The sequence below is a fragment of the Neodiprion virginianus genome, chromosome 2, assembly GCF_021901495.1.
Source record: "Neodiprion virginianus isolate iyNeoVirg1 chromosome 2, iyNeoVirg1.1, whole genome shotgun sequence".
NCBI lineage: Eukaryota > Metazoa > Arthropoda > Insecta > Hymenoptera > Diprionidae > Neodiprion > Neodiprion virginianus.
The window spans coordinates 42,070,848-42,089,064 of NC_060878.1; the positions used below are offsets into that span (position 1 = coordinate 42,070,848).

Here is an 18,217-nt window from a genome sequence, read left to right on the forward strand (position 1 = left end):
CGTACCACTTTGTTTTTTTTTTTTTATCTCATTCCCAACGACTCCACGATAATGTTCTTTTCGTCATAATAATTGCGCAATATTCAGGGACGCCGAGATGAGTGAGAATTTTCCAGCAATTAGTAGCGCCATGGATTCTTCTTGCGACGACTGTCGGGTCAAAGTTGATTGTAATTTTTTGTAAAATTGGTAACGTGACGTTTTTTTCAATCGCTAATTACGAATCTAAAGTCGGATTTGCAAAATTTAAATATGGCGTATTCAACAAGTTGAAAAACCTCAAAATATTTGGATTTTGATGAAAATTGGTACCCGTCGGTTTTTTGGGTGGCTGAGCACGAATCTGAAGTCAGATTGCGATATCCAATATGACGTTCCAATATGGCGGAAAATAATCTAAAAACATTCCGATTTTGGTAAAAATTGGTAGGGTGATGTTTCTTGTTTGTAACAGTGGATCCACTCTAGTGGTTCAAAATAATAAAAATCGTCATATTTTCATGCAACACGGTATCCGAGGGCCTTAAAATTATTAATCACGAATCTGAATCTGTAGTTCGGTATTCGAATTGGATATTATTCGTTTTTCCCTCCACAAACTTGGAACTAACAGTGTGAGAACGGGAAGTTCGGGAGCTGGCTCACGGCCAGTCCAAAGCCGCTTGTTTCTGTTGCGGACAACTGCGTTACGTACAATCCTAGGTGTACGTAGTAACGCAAATTTTTCTCAAATATAAATTAGGCGTAGTAATAATAATGATGATAATGATAATGATAATGGCTACAGATCGCATGCCCAAGCCATAACAAGTTGTACCTACACGTACAGAGTTGGGCAAGATTACGCAATGAGCATTTCATTTCCCGCGCAAAACCGGCCATTCGCCCCACTTACGTACGCAACGGAATCTGCGACGGACTTTTTCCCTTCTACGATGTACCGGCACTTCTGAACTATACCGGATACAAAACTTCCTTATGTAAGCCAAAACGTGATACGATAGATAGTAACACGCATACCTAAGATGATTTTCACACGCACGCATCGTCGTCGTCAGCATTTTTACGTTCACGCGACACGTACGTATATTTCGTGCAGATGATACGTGGGCGGATGGGTCATAGAAGTTAATTAATAAGCCAGAACCAATGCCCGTAATTTTGGTCCGATATCGCGGGCCTATCTTTGTATCCAATTTGGGCGCGATTAGGCGAAGTTCATTGATTATTTTCCCCGAAACCCGACAAATTCTTGGCGACGGTTTTCGCCCGTGAAATTAGCAATACCGAACAGAGGTTTCATCGAGACGATGAATCGTAGAGTTTACGACAAACGAGAAGTCAAACGAACCGGCGAACGAAAGAAATTTTTTCTCGCTCCTCTCTGACTCTTGTCAGAATATATCGACCGTGTACGCGGTGTAAATTTTCAAAGAAAAGATCCTTTCTCCAGAAACCTTGCGAACGTTTATGAACCTCACACAACGGCCAGTAAATTATTGCCGTACGTATGTAAAAAATACCGTACGGATCGTGTCATTCTGTACACGTCTCTGGGCAATCTGCAATTTCAATAAATTAGTCGCATTCTTTTCTTCTTTCCGTTTTCTTTTTCTCCCACTTTCTACGGTGTAAAAGCGATTCGGCGACTCCGCTTCGGCTGCTACTCAAAACCCCGCAGGAAGGCAGCGCAGTCGCCGCTAATCTCGCATAATTTGCATCGAACACCTACGCAGCTATATACATGTGTGTGTGTGTGTGTATATATTTTCATTTTCATCTTCATCGTCATCGTCATCGTCATCATCCATCTCCAGCCACAGCGAGGAATAGCGAGCATCGCTCAATCCGTGCGCTCGAATCACGTCGTTCCGTTGACCTTTCAACTTTTAGGTATCCATAGGCGTACGCGTGGAAAGCAGCGCTTATCAATGAGCCTCAAGTGGTACGCGGGATTACGACCTTCTCCTCTTCTTCTCCTCCGTTTGCATCGTCCGACTGTCGCATTCCGAGCCAATTAATCACCGCTAAACAAACTGCGGCTAAGATTGCAAATATTATTGGGATTGAAAAATCAATCCGCATCGCGCAGCAACTATACATGGGTATCCGTCGCTGGCGATATTTATGCACTTATTGCTGATCGGAGCGCGCGTTCGTGTTTTCTAACGTCTTGTACGTATCACTTGTGTGTAAAGTGCGTCGCAAATCGCCCGAGGCGACACACATAATACGCTTATTATTATTTATCGATAGCCGAGGACCGCCTACTTGTGCATGCATACATTATACGTTGTTCGCCTCTTCCTCCAACTCTCTCTCTCTCCCCTCGATATAATTATCTCCGATGCATGCAGAGTAGATGGGAACGTCTGTGTGCGCTAGTTTGTCAATCGTTGGTTGGTTAGTTCGTAAACAAGAGGTCTACCTACAATCTACTACTCTGTGTAACATTGTACGTAGGTGTGCGCAAAACCTCTTTATAATTCTCATCCATATCAGTTCGCCCCGATAGATTTCTTTCGATGACTGATTTAATAATAGCTTCAAAGTACGGCGTTGGCATTGTAGAAAAAATATTAATAATAATAAATCAATAAAGTAATACATATTTATCGTACTCTCATCATTCGAAGAAGAGCTTCGCGCGATGAGCAACAATTTGTGTATTTTATTAATGTTGTTGTTGCTGTTGTTGCTGTTAATTGAGAGTTCACGGTTTTATTTCAAACTTATTCGATCGTCATTTCGGATATAGATATTGTCAGATTATACAGTATACTTTGGATCGTGTAATTTTCATTTCGATTTCATGCCTATCTATAAGAGTTGAAGAATTTGAATATTTCTGTATAAAAATACGTAAATTCAGTACAATTTGTACGAGAGAACGAGAGAACGAGAAAATTGCCGTCACTGTTTGCATGTAACATAGATTCCGCATCACCTTTTAATATAATTTATTGTCAGACGTTACAATTCCGACAGTAGGCTAAGCGCAGTTTTAAATTTATCACATAACAAATGTAGGTACATTATACGTAACATATAAGTGTACAATAAAATTAGCATTCGCTGCTATAATACACAGCAAAGTAAAATCTCTCTACTTGGTATAACAATAACAGGAATAACAACAACAGGCGCGTAAGGATCCGCGGCTTGCAGCTTTGATCCGTACATGGTAATTCCGCCGTCCGGACGACTCGACTTCATTCAACCTGGCATCTATCATTTCGCGATATTTCATCGGCGGGAGTTGCACAAAATTATTTTACTCCCCGAGGCAGGTTGCGCAATCGTTCGATCGTCCGCGCATATCGCATTTTCGAATTATCGCCGCAATTCCCCGACTCCGATTATGCGACGTGGTAATTGTACGATATTGGAATCGCATTCCGTGCCCGCCATGCCTCCCGGGTAATCGCGAATAGAGCTGCTGTTGCTGCGCAGAACATGCACCGGGGATATTTTTGCCCGTGGAAATAGCGAAGAATAATTGTGTAAGTGCGGTGCGTTTGCGGCCAACTCTGTACGTATGTATACGTATACGTATCAGGCCTAATACGTATACGTACGATACGACGCGCATAGCTGCACCGCGGCGGGATGGATAAACTATGCGCTAGATAGAGACAATGTTGACTTACTTGGGAAACAAAGTGGCGATACCGATGCTTCTTTCCCTGACGCATCGTCTGGCCAATGTCCAACTATGTTATAGCATAGGTATAGCTCCTCTGCATCTATCCGTGGCATACGGATACACGCAACGTAGGTATTGAAAATTTCTCGATCATCTTTTCCCCCTCATCGTTTGTTATACCGATAATCCGTTGAACTCCATCCTATTTCTCGAGAACTAATTATAAGTCCTTGTGATTAAAAGACGTATTGTAAGCGATTCTGGCCGGAATTATCCTCGTTACTGATTCAACTTTATCGTAATTATTACATCTCCGTTGTTCCGTTCGCCAAGCTTTCGCGAATTAACGTTTTTCAAACGACGATCTCTGCAGACTGCGAGTGCTCGGTGACGGGGGAAAAAAGTCCTAGCGGCAGTTTGGTTTTGACCGATTCTAACATCATTCCACTTGCCTGCAGTTATAGCACGATTACACGCCTGCACCTATTTCATACGGACTGAAACGGAGTCGTATTTATGCGCTGTTTGAAGGTTGACTAGGTCAGGCGAATTACGCAATCGACTTTGAACGGTGCACCTTGAAACTGACGAGGAGAAAAAAAAGAGAGGAAAAAAATGCAAGAAGTCGAGAGAGTAAAAAAACTGCGTTAATTTCAAAGAACCGCGGAACGCTGCGACGGTCTTACATGTATGATATGCATAATTAACGCAGATGCTATACAGCTGAATATCACGATCTTCGAGGATCGTTAATATTCATCGATCCTCCAATTGATATCCAACAAGTTTCACCAAATTCTTTGTTCCTACCTCATTTTTATTCACGGATAAACAAGAATTACACAACCGCGATACAGAGAGCGAACTGACATTTTATCCTTAAAATTATTCGCATCCTTGCAAGGTAAATAATAACCCTGACTTTAGCTAAAGGTGAACCTGTACGTAGTCTAGGGTGGTTCATTTTTTTTACTTATTTTTTTTTTGTTCTCAAGGTGTTACACGAAAAATTTGTGACAAATACTGAAAAAAAAAAAATTGTCGTAAAACCTGAAGGAGGCAGGAAAGTATTTAGAGGTTGCTATCGATTATTGTAATATTAGTTTCTTTTTTTTCGTATCTATATACATGTACAAAAGTCCGTAAAGTGTACGCGTAAAAGTAGACAAAAAATATTACAATAACGGGTAGCAATCTCTAAATATTTTCCCATCTCCTCCAGGTTTTACGATAGTTTTATTTTACTTTTTTTTTTGTTTTTCGGTATTCGTAACAAATTTTCCGAACGACACCTTAAGTAAAAAAAATGAGCCAGACTAAAGTAGTCGTGATAATACACATTGCCAAGAAGAATAATCGCGGTTTTTTCGACGCATTTTTTGCGCTCGTTCTTTATCGTTCCGGATTTTCCGAAGCGCCAGTCCTTGAATAAAAGCTGCAAGCCTTTCGAAGATGCGACGAGGAGCAGCTGATCCAGACGTAGAGGGAAACGCGCGGCTTACAAGTAACTATCAACTTTTTCACCACTGTTTACCAGATGCACCTGGCGCAGGTGCAGACGACGTCGACGTCGACGTTCGCCTCAAGCCTCGCTCACTCGGAGATGATGCTAATTACGCAACGAGCCTCGTTCGTAAACTAAAATAGCCGTGTAAACCTTCCCGACCGCGTATTATTACCACATTGATGCGGAACATGTTTTTCAAAACTCTTCGAAGAAGTTCGCTTCGCCGCATTTCGCACAGCCCGCCTGCTGCAGTTGCTACGATTTTAATTTCTTCTGCAACATTTATTATTTATCGTCTTCCAGAACACGAGTTGTACGACATCGCGAACTCGCGATTTCCTTTTGGTAAAACAGACGACATTTTCAGGGGTAGTAATGTATTTACTCGGGAACGAATAACGAATTTGAAACGCAACGAAACGCTCGATTTCGGGTTAATTCTGAAACGCAATTTATCGATCCACGATCAACGTTGCAATTTTTCCTTTCAACGGGGTTTTCAATTACCAAATCTTGTCCTTTAGTCGATCCGGATAAGTTCGGGATGAAAGAAAGGAATCCCTCGGCAAAATTCAGGGGCATCTGTTGGAACGATCGAAATTTTTCTCGATCGGATAGCAGAATTGCTCGTAACTAGAACAAACACTGTACCCATGTTCGTGAAGTATAACCGTGTAATTTTCTCGCGCCTGATTCTCAGTTCCGATACCCTTAAAACTCGCATCATCGGCATACAACGATTAGATCTATTTCCTAGGCGTTCGCATGGCTGCGCCGCACAACCGCAAGCGAGCAAGTGAACCGTGTTTTTTTATACGTATATTTATAACCTCTCATCGGTGCACAAACATTGTTGCGTTACACGATTCGCGCATCAAGCACGATGCACGTACCTATACGTATACACGCGTAGCGTTGTCAACGTGCCATTTCGAGTAACCGACGGCTTATCGTCTCGTGCTGCATGCCACGGGTCTCAACGCGCGCTTATAATTATAATTGCACTCCTCGGTTATACTGCAGCTTACGTAAATCCTTCGAAGTTTATCGCTACGTGGCTCGTTTATCGCAAACTGAATTTTATGGAAAACTTTTAACAATCATTCGACTTTCAGCCACCTCACGTCACGGTAAATACGACGATCCAAACGACCCGCGACGCTGTAATTTACTAATTTTCATTTCGCGTTGTCACGATTACCATTTCATTGTATATTTTATTCTCTTACTCGGAAATCGATCGTGACTTTTTGCTCATCGAGTATGAAATCAGGGAAGCTAATAAAATATCAGTTCGATTCTATTTCCAGCATCGCGTACGGTTTACGGTTTGGTAATTTCTAACTCCGTACTTCGGAATATTGACCGATTGGTAGCTCGGATACGGCACGAATTCTCAAATGAAATATAATTGCGGTGGAATCAACGTTCGACAATTTATTTTTAACGTCGAAACGATTCCCGAAATACGTCGTTGATATGCCTGGTCTGCATGCAAAGAGATTACAACTGGGGACAATTCTTCAACGCCTCCGGTTCAAAACCTGTTCCAAGTCTGGTTTTTCAAGCTGACAAAGCATCGTGCGTAACTGTATTCGTACTATGCAACGTGTTTCCTTCCTGCCTGCCCCTATCTTATCCTCACTCGATAATAGTGCGACATGCGGGTACTTGCGCCGATTTGTCCGATACGTCGCGTGAAAATTAAATTCATTGCCGATCGGTCGTCCCAAGGCCAAAGTCGTTGGTGTTGTTGACCAACCTGCGTTTCTAATTTCTGGAGAATTAGACGCGACGGAGCAGTCGTTTCAATGAAAAGAAAAAAACAAAAACTGCTCCGATCATCGTTCGTTCATTCATTCGTACCAAGAAACGACGTCAACGTTGAATATTGCAAAAAGTGATTGCACCGTGTTATAGAACGGAACTCCTCGAGATTCTAAATTCTGCCGTCGCGCCGGCGTCATGCCAACTGCGTTTTCAAGAGATAATTCAGATTGCGTAAATTAGTCTTAGAGAGGTGCGACTTGTTTGGCTACTGTGTAACCTCTGAGTTACCGTTCACCACTCGGTATTCGTCGAGGAAGGTGGCTCAGGTTATCGCAAACTTATCGTTAACGTCGTTCAATTAATTGTAAGCTGCCCCGGTCACGGTGGTCGTAAACGTTCAAGTTGCGGAAGATACGGGGACTTTGGTCAATAAAACTTGTACTGTAACAACGACGATAAGGGTGCGTAGAATGGAATCTTCCTGATCTTTGTGTTCGTTTTCATAAACACGGTTTGGCCGCGACTCAAGATTTCCCGCAATATTTCGAAGCATCTCGAGAATTCCGTAAGCAACTTTAACCGGGTAGGCACCAACCTCCAAGTCCACGGTTACCTACCTAATCCCAATAAATTACCCGACCGGCTTGGTCTGGTTACTTGGAAATTTCGAGACATTTGATACCTACTGGCTCAATTATTATACGTATACCGCGTATTCGTACACTCTGACGTACCTAAGTAGATTATCGAGGAACAGACAGCAGTTGAAAGCGATTACTGATCCCCTTGATTACACGTGCAAATATCCGTACCTAAAATCGTGTCGCGTGATTGGCTATGGGGGACGGAAAGGGTGCCTTTTTCACTCGTGCGCGAAACCGACGAAGATGACGATGGCGCACAATTCGTGAGCAATCTTTGCACGGCTAGAACGATGGAATGACAATAATCGTGACAAGGACGCCTTATCTCCGTTGCGAGTCGCGGATCACGGCTCTTGCTACTCATATGGTATATCCGAAGGTGGCAGCACTCGCACCCTGTCGATCACTTTCGTTCAGGGGGACCTTGTGGCCTTGTTTCGACTCTTCGTCGCATCCAAAGGGATACGATGACTCCGGTTTTAAGGAGCATCTAATCGTGTCCCGACCTCGTACCTACAGATACGCCGCCTCTCGTATACACCGTGTACACAAAGAACAGAACCGTCAGAGCCTGAAAATGATCTCGGCAAAGAAACAGGCGGTTTTTTCTTACTCCTGTGCCGCAGGCGTGGAGGTTTTTTGTCTTCCATAAACTCGGATAAGGTATTCGCAGAAGTCTGAAGGAACTCTTCAACACAGTCATCGACGAGCGAATCGACACCGACGACGTTCCGACGCCTGCAAAGTACACGCTGCACCGGATTCAACCGTTTCGATCGCGTACCCACCCACCTACCTATATCGATACGGGAACGCGCGTGCAAAGTGAATGAAAGACAGTTCTGTTCCAACGCGACGTGGCAAATGCAAGGCGTCGTACCTTATACCTACTCGTTGCTTATCCACACCAGTCTCAGGAAAGAAGCAGTGTAAAAAAGTACACTCGGCATATCGCTTTGGGAGGAGCTCGGCGATACAAAGCGCAGAGGAGAGGAGAGCGAGTGCAACTGAGTGCAACGGCCATGGTGCTCTTGCACGCTGCTGCATAAGCCCGTCGCACCCTCCTTCTACATATTCGTGTGTGTGTGCGATGCGTTTCGTTGCGAAAGCCTCCGAGTCGTCGTCGTCGTCGTCGTCGTCGTCGTCGTCGGTGTCAACGGCCCGTCGTGTAAACAAACCTGAACAAACGGATAATACCTGCATACGGTACGGGTGTAATATCGTACTAGCTGACTTCACCTGGCGCCATTTTTTTTTTTTATAAGATAACTCGATCCGTACTACCGAGCTTTGGAAGACCGGTGCTACACGGCGCGACGAGTCGAGGATCGAAACGATACTAAAATGCTTAAATCTCCTCACGAATGATTGACCTTTTTTGGTTGCGTATCCGTTGGATTCTTACTTCGAAAGGTACCAAGATATTAATTTCTAGTGTCTGACCCTATGGAAAAACCACAATTCGTGCAGTCGGTTTATAATTTTGGAAAATAAAAGGGTCAATAAACGGTGCTCTTACAACCTTAGCTATTCGCGGCGTTTCTCTCGCGGTTTTCGTCACCCAGAATTAAATATTTTTAACGTTGATAAAACGAATCGCCTGCACCCGGAAGTTTGGGGCGAATAACGTTGCCGCCTGCTACGAGCGATACCCTCGTTCTTCATCCTCGCGGGACCTTCGGGGACTTTATCGGGCCAACAATGCGTTCAGGATGTGGTAAAGGCGGTACAACCCACGTAGATATGACAAATGGAGCCCACTTTTCGTATAACTAGCTAAATTCCGTCACGAACCTTCGGACGTGACAAAATCGTTACTGCGACAACACCGTGGTGCAATTAACAAGAATTTACCGAGACGAGGGAGAGATTTCATCGCTGCTCTCGAATCAACGCAATCTTAACTTCTGTTTTTTAACGTTCACCGTGTGATCGTGGCTCGCAGATTTTCCTGTTCCGTTTGTTCGGAGAAATTCTTTCAAATCCCAACGACCGAAAATTATACCTTACGTCGTCGTGGCTTTCATTGCGAAAGTTTGAACTTGAACTGAAAAACGTGCAAAGAAAGGGGGGTAATCGCGTCTTGAAAATTTTTTACATCATTATTCGCAAGTATTATACAATACCAGCTAATTCTACGCCGTCCGGATGAAAGGAAAACAGTGTATAAAATTATATACGCATATAATGCAGATTCACGTGCGCAAAAAGGGCAATGACACGTTATCCCCCCCTGCAGGTACACAAATCCGACGTATTATAATCGTGTAAAAGCGTTTCTTTGGGTATGCTGAAAAAAAAAAAAAAAAAAAAAAAAACTGCTAGTAAACAAAGTAATTTCGCGTTTTCACCGCGGTATTAACTCGGCACACGAGGCGATCGCCTCCAGAATTCGAGGACGATGTCACGTCGTTTTATACATACACGCTGATAATATTTGCTGCAGCAGCTTAATATAGACTTTTATTTTCACTTGACGACGTGTCTCATATTCTCGTCTCACCGCGTGGAGTCGGCGCTCGTGTCGTTTCGCCATTCAATTCAATTTTTGTTGCAGAACCTGCAGCTCTGAAGAGATGAAGGACGAGCTGGAGGACGACGAGTCCGGAGCCACTTCCTCCGGAAGTATTCCCGAGAGCACAACCTCGTCTTACAGGTAAGGCGACTACTTCGTTTTCATTCTTCCCCCCTGACTCGAGGCACGTTGCTCTGATTATCGCGTGCGTATCGAACGGAATTTGAGATGTAATCGATTGTCACGCGAACGAATATGTTTCAGGTGTTAGGGTGGTCCTTAAAAAGGTCATTTTCCTTTACCCTTATATATAATATTGTCTACAACTCTCAACCGAAGTACAAGAAGCAAAATCATGGAAATTCTCGATCCCACGTAAATTGACCGGCATATCCTCGCGTAAGCTCGGAGAAGACTGATTTTTTTTTTCTTTTTTTAACGATATCGAAACTATCGGATGTTGCACGCTCCGTAACGGTGAAATGGTAAACCTTGCCCACCGTAGGGCTCGACGCGTTATCGCGGAGAAATAACAATCTCGAGTGCCTGCGGCAGTTTGAAGAACAACGGAGCGATTGTCCGACTCTTCGCGTTATGATTATACCGATGCAGGGAGAGGAGTTGACGATAATCGAAAACTGATGGATTTTCTCGTCTATTTTCCGATCGTTGTATCGTCATCGTGAGATTGCGTTTGGTAATTTCAGCCTCTCTTCGTGCAAGAAAGAAATCTCCCAGCGAGCCGATTTTACGAGCTCGGGAAGTGAACGTGCTACGTGTAAAGTGCGATTACTTATAGGCTCCGCGCATGAAAAATGTAAGAATAAACGAATGGATGAGTAAAGAAAAATTCGGCAAACCGAACAACCGCACGCAGAGGAGTATTTTATCCGTTTTCCCTTGACGACGTCGGACGCCAAGTACGCTGTACCGACACAGATTTTTACAACCCGAGAACAAGATCGCTATCTTCACCACATCGATAACCGCCAGTAACCGTCGGCGAAACGATATTTCCCGTTTCCTCTCTGCCCTTCAACAGCCCTTCTCCCTTCTTTATTGCTGAAATAAATCAGGAACTTGCGAGACTGAAATTTCACTCTGTGCCAAATTTATACAGCTGTAAAAAAGGAGAATAAAATCAGTCGCCCCCGTGTCGAGTCCCGTAATCGGTTAGTTTGACCTCGACGTCTGCTGCATGTGGATCGTGTGACAAATTATCCACCAAATATAATCCAATACGCGACTGCAGATTCGCTGGTTGGCGAAAAATAAAAAATTCAAATACGCCGAGAATAAAAAATTGCAAAAATTCGTACAAATTCGCCCACCTATAGTATAATATGCGGACTATAATGATCGGGTTCGTCATTGCTCGTGGTGAAGACCCGATTGCATGGCACTATATCCAGCAGTGCTGGGCACAGTTCGGACGCAGGAAATCCTCATTGCCGTCGTAGACGACGAGCCTGTCCGCGGGTCTATGCGAAATCACTTCGAATATAGGTATATAGGATTTGTTCCTTTTCTTGCTTCTTTTGCTATTATTTTTATCGCTTTTAACACTTTTCCCTGCAATGTGCTTCAGCGATTTTCCTACTCGCTCATCGAGTGCCGTTCTGCACCTATGTCGAACACGTACGTATAATTAACAACCTACATGTATACACCGGAGCGAAAATAATTCGTTCCGTTCGCGAAATGTTTTATTATTATTGCAGTGTATATTTATAACGGGCAGCTTCGTTCGATTTGTATACTTTGTTATGTGTATAATATCAGGTGGTGGTAATCGACAAATTGTATAGATATATCCGTTACACGTGATCGTGGTTTTCTTTTTTTCTCCCCCTCTTTGGACTTTCTTCGAATCATCTGTAGTTATTTAAATAACCGCTGTTTCAAGTCATTGAAAATGATTTTCCGTTCTTCTATACGTGGAAACAGTTTCGGTAACTTTTTTTTCTAATCCCTAGCTTGTTGCAATAAAAGCATTTGAAATATTTCAAATTTCGCTCCTCGTGTCGAATAATCGGGCTCGAAAATGTTACTCCTATACTTTGCCGAATGCTTTTCGTAAATTTTGAAAACTTTACTCGTCGGTATTAAAGCGGAATGATATTGCACAGATTAAACAACAGACTGATTCTCACGACTCTTCGCCAGACCTGATTTCGGTGCTAGTTGGAACAAGATGCAAAAATAACCGATGCATTGTCAGCAAACCGAGATAATATTCCAATTTGGCTTGACGATAATACGCACGATATACATTATATACGTGCTGCAGATGAGAGTCCGTTTAACCTAACCTAACCCATTATACCTTCCTACCTATCGAAATCGTTATAATGACTGTATGTTTTTCAAGTGACGTCAGTGGCACTTGTCTCCGTCTCTCAGCCCGCATACAATCCGTACAGTGTGTAGGTAGGTATAACCCGTGTGCGCGTATACACATATTACAACACAAGCACGCATGTAGTACACATATCCCCTGCGCAATCTTCAACGCGTATACACTTATCTCGAGTACTGTCGGGTCGCTGCCGAATAACAAAACACCAATTACTTGATTGCTCTTTGCTATTTTTTTTTTTTTTTTTAAATTTCGTTGGTTACATTCCTTTTTTATTCTCATTTTCGTTTATCACACGTCTTTGACAAAGCTCACTCGCATCTACTTCAACATTATGCGCACTACGATTGGAAATAACGTGCAATCGTTGCAGTTCGAGGTGATTTCAATCCAAAGACGACGTATATTAATAATTAATAAACGCTGCCTCGAATTGATCGTTTTTTTTTTCCCCTTGTTTATTTTCTCCTCCTCTCGACAACGCCAATTGCAACTCGACTTCGCTTTTAAATTTCGCACATTTTCGCACATTTTCGCCAGGTTCCCTCCCTGCAACGGTGTGTGTTACACGCGCGAAATCGCGCGCAGTAGATCGCGGAATCAGCGATTGCCGGTAGATCACGCCCCCCGCCCTGCGGGCATCGCGGAACATTGACGCGTATCGTTCGAGAAAGATCGAGGACCGGCCGGTCAGCTGGTACGCGCCCACGCACGCAAGTCCGTAATAATCGGGCAAGGCGGCGGCGACGTCACAACAAACGTCCAACCTATCGCAACAATGTACGGCATTGCACGTATCACAAGGCTCAACGCGACACGCGCATACGCTGCGGCAACGTTGTTTCATCCCACGGCGGAGGCACGCGCAAATTCATCCCGCGTTTGCGTCGCACGGATCCGTTCGTACGTTCGTACATTGTCATACACGGGCCTGCGTTTACCCGGTACAGCTGTAACAAGGTGTACCGTCTCGTTATCAGTGCCTCGTAACACAGCTGCGTGTTACCCTTGCCTCGTGCATGCATCGGAGAGACGCGTATACGCACGCACGTATGTAGAAAAACTCCGCAAGGCGAGGCGGCAGGGAGGCGGAGAGGGGGGCGGCCGTCTGGCGCGGGGACAGATCCGGCGGCAGTCGAGAGTCAGCAGCCGCGGAGAGTGCGCGTTTTGTACGCCGATCGCGAATTCCGACTCGCAGGTGGCCCCGCGACCTCCGATACCATTCCGATACCTGCCGCACTCTCTCTCTATCCATCCGTCTGTCCCCCTTTCCTTTTCTCGCTCTCTATCTCCAGCTCCGGCTCTCTCTCTCTCGATCCGTTTGCCAATATCGTCTCCGCAGAGTAGATCCTCCTCATCCCCCTCCTCATCGTTATCTTCTCCAGAGAGGTGGAGGTGTAACAATCGCGAGTGTTTGTGACAATCGGACGTGCATGCGGCGAGTCGTATCTTTGGATATCGCGAACCGTCTGCACCTCCGTCTGGACGTGTTAACGAACGTCTCGCGGGTATACGGCCTGTGATACGCACGCACCGTCTCGTCGTCAACCTTCCGCGAACATATGAAATTGTGGGTGGTCGGCTGCACCGGCGATATCCATTCGTCTGGCCGTTCGGCGACGATTAACACCTACGTATACACGGCCTCTGGTGTGTTTGTTATTTTACAAGGCGACATGTATGCGTGCGTCGAGTACATGCGTCGGTCTTACTCCGTGAGCTCTCACATCGGTCGAGACCTTGCGACGACGAGGCGTTGCATTAATCGCTCGACTCGCGACTTTCGCGGCGATGAACGGGCAAAGATTAACTAACGGAATCGCCTAATTTTCTTCTTGTCGCGTGCTCTCCGTCGGCGCTGTGAGGGACGATTGAAAACTACGGGGATGAGGGGGAGGGATAAAACGTTGTCCTTCTTATTAATTACTCTACCAGTCCACCATTGTACCACCTACACCCCGACGAGATTGATCACGGCGTACGTACCGTGCTTCGTGCACACCGACGAGCGGTGGGTGTCGGTTTGCCTCGTAATTTGATCGCGGTTTGACATCACCTACCCTGGTGTACACGCGTACCTACCGAATCGTTGCCAATGAAATCAATGGATAGAAACGCGCGCGCATTTACGCTTAAATGATATCGTTGGTCCTTCGTTAGATATGCGACAGTCGCAGCTGTTATATTTTCATTTGTCACTTGGTACGACGATCTATGCACGGTACGTCCTCCCGTCCCTCCTCCTCAGTCTAGTTTGTATAGTTGGAAATACTCGGCGGATTTCCCGCCTCGGGGCTTCATCTAGGACACGGTGTCAAGGTCGCGCTCGCTCAACAAGTTTCAATTCCGATAAGGCTCTTGTGATATATACGTATACGTGACAATAATGTAACATATCATACCTATGTAACAGGGACTTGCTTGCGTCAGACACGGAGAACGTGGTTTTCAATATTTCTTTACAGCGTCGAGGTTTGATACGGGAGCGCCGTGTCGTACCGAACAACTTACTCCGCTTATTAATCATTTGAAGTTTACACCGAAAAACTCGAAAAGTCTCACGCAATAATAATTGAGGCTTATTCAAAGAGCCGGGACGATGAGAAATCCGTCCGCAGCGCGTATAACAAGACACGTAATACGTGTGCGTTTGTACACGCGTATGCGATACGCGAATATTACATGTAATATATACGTATACGTACAGGGGAAATGAAAATAAAATATCAAAATGAAAAACAATGTTACCGAAAGGGGTGTTTTTTTTAAATTCATTTATTTATTTATTTTATTTTTTTGCCTTTAATCTTTTTTTAAATTCTATCTTGTTCGCGAAACTTTGACAAATAATATTTATACAGTTTATAAATTGCGAAAAATATTGATGTATTTACATATCTTGTAAGTCGCGAGTTGCCACTGCGAGCGTCGGTTGGTCCCGCGTATATGTCTTTCCGTCTATGACCACGTATGTACAAACGCGCGTGTACGTGTAAACACACACACACGCATATACACATGTATATGTGTGCGTGTTCTTCACGTATGCAATGCATCGTGTATCCCCAGCTGCGCGCAACCAACTCTGGCAGTAACGGTGCGCTGACTACCTAACGCGGCGTAAAAATTAGCGATAAGCGGACCTGCGCTGCCTCGCCTCGGAGTGCATTCTCTCGAACGCAAGACATGCGGTGCTAACCGAAATATTACTTCGGGAGAAAAAGAAAAAGTAAAGTTGTGGGGGGATGAACGAGGATGGTGGAAGATAATGTAGTGAAAGTGAAGAAGTTGTCGGTTTAAATGCAACAGTTTCACCCTGCGCAAGAGGATAAGCGACACTGACCGAGAAAGTGGCGTTGCGTGAAAAGAGATGGTGAAAAAATGTTGCTGGTTAATCTACGTCGGATGATCAAGAACAGTGCGATCGGCGATGTTTCTTTATACCCCTACGAAGGTGATGAACTCGTTGTAATTATCGGTGACGCAGCAGCGGCCTTGAGGAAGGAAATCGCTTCCGCCTAGGTGCATACATACATATATATATACACACACACATACGTACGTGATGTACGAGGCAAACGAGGATAACAACAACAAGATGTGGCCACAACAGCAGCATCAGCATCAACAGTTTATGGGGCCCGTAGCGCCCCCTCAGCGTCCGGCTCCTCGTCAACAACTCGAGACCTCCTCGTCCTCCTCTTTGCACCATCGCCATCACCACCACCACCACCACCACCATCACCAGCAGCGAGAACTCGAAGCCTCCCCTCCAGCCAACCACCGGCTCGATAATCACCTGCCTCCCCAACAGATTACCCATCAACGTCACGGGGTCGTGGAACTACCCGCACCAAGGTCAGTCTACGAGTACAGCTATACCCGATCGATCGATCGATCGCCTCGCGAAGCGTCGCGCGCACTTGTGAAAATAAAAGAATTAATTACAAACGTCTGTACGGAGAAAAGACGACTCGCGAAATTCGTCGCGGAAGAATAAAAAAATACATTAATTTTTAATCTTTGTCATAGACGCTCGCTGCTCGGCGGAGAGCTGAGCGGATGTAATTTTGGACGATTTTAGCGTTCATTAACGACGAGGATTTTGACAAGACTTTTGACTTGTATGTATAAATTGCGGGTTCGACACCTTCGAGGTATCGATACAGCGATTCGTTGTCTCTGTTCCGGTGGTCGTCCATCCGGGACGCACCTCTAATACATAGTTATGACACGGGTGGTCCAAGAAAAGTCGTACTGAAATCAACCTAATTTTCAGAGTTTACGCAGGTAGAATATTTGAAACATCGAAATTTTCCGTAACGGCGATTTTCGCAATTTGCAGGTTTCCTTACATTAGTTGATCGTAGCATGGACGCGATTATTCGTCGTCGTGTTATCTCTCTCTTATTAATATCCGTCGATAATCCAATCTTAATAGTTTATCTGTCTGAAAAATAAAAAAAAAAAATAAAAAACTAAACGTCAATGTTTGAATTCATCAACATCGATGGATTCAAAGTCTTTTAACGCAGACCACACTGTACCTAAAATACCTAACATGAATGCAATGGGGGGAATTGATGCGAACCGAAGTGCAATACGATACCGCATTGTATGTATGTCAAATATATTATACACGAATCAAATCAAAATGGACCGAGCGAAGAAAAAGAAATGTCAATTTTGTAAGATTGAATGTCTGCGAATAACGAGATCATATCGAATCCTGACTCTTGAGTGTTGCATTTACATTTGTATCTTCGTTGTTACTTTTTTTTTTTTTTTTTTCTTACTATCATTTGCTTGTTACTTTTGATACTTATTACTCACTATCTGAATTTTATTTTGGTTCTGCAAGACATCAAAGTGTCCACTGTCTCCGTCGCCGGTGAAGAGTAGCGAGAATTGTGTTTCATTCTGGGATCCGATTCGGTGTGGATGAATTTGTTCTTCGCGATACACGATTAAACGTATCTTAAAAATGTCCGCAGCTGCAGCTAATTCTGCTTCTCCCCCGTATATTCCATTTTTATTCATATGTGATTTGTAATCACCAGGTGATCTAATCACAGCACCGTTTGACTCATTACCTGTAATAAAACCCGCAAACGTAGACCAATTATCCGCTATATTTGAAACGATACTTAGTCTCACCTCTGCGTGTCGATCTTGAGTGCCGTATACACAATACGCCAATGCGCGAAAAAGACAATTCCCGATGGGGAATCATCTCAATAATTTTCGTTTGCATGTTCATTGTTTGCGTGTCAGAAACAGATACCTGTAAAGATATTTGTCAAAGATTGTCATAAACAGCCGATGACAGCTGTCAAATTAAGTTTTGTTTGCTAGATGCTTTTTGTTTTGTTTTCGGCATCTCACCCCACCGCCAACATCATGCGTATACTATTGTTATTATAATCTTTTTTATACTATTGTTATTATAATCTTTTTATACCTGTTCATTTGTTCGAAACTTTTTTATTAGATAGAGCGATGATTACCAATATACGACAACTCACGAGTATAAAGATTACAGAAAAATTTCCACGATTAGGCTTAATAAATTTGGGGGAGGGGCGAAAATTCGGGGGTGCGTACAAACAGCAACTAGAATTGAATTCAGGTTCGAGTTGGATCGGCCTGTCCTTTTATTCGTAATCCGGGGTGGTTTCTCGCCGCGTTACGAAAACCCTCACATTTAGAAAATTCACGGTGTCAATAAAAGTGTCGCACCGATTAGTGTAAAATTAAACATCATCCGTGTAAACCG

The 18,217-nt window shown here is 44.1% G+C and overlaps 1 protein-coding gene across 6 annotated transcripts in view; it reads left to right on the forward strand.

The window, feature by feature from the left end:
- The window catches only part of LOC124297146 (uncharacterized), a 79,299-nt gene that overhangs the window by 6,464 nt on the left and 54,618 nt on the right, over positions 1-18,217 (forward strand). For 2 of the 6 annotated variants that reach the window (XM_046747843.1, XM_046747844.1), the window contains exon 1: positions 13,825-16,299. In XM_046747843.1, coding sequence (XP_046603799.1) covers positions 16,007-16,299 — 293 coding nt within the window. In that variant the 5' untranslated portion in view covers positions 13,825-16,006. Of the gene's footprint in view, positions 1-10,124; positions 10,224-13,824; positions 16,300-18,217 lie in introns of those variants that run through there. The other 4 variants (XM_046747841.1, XM_046747840.1, XM_046747842.1 and 1 more) reach the window with 4 other exon arrangements.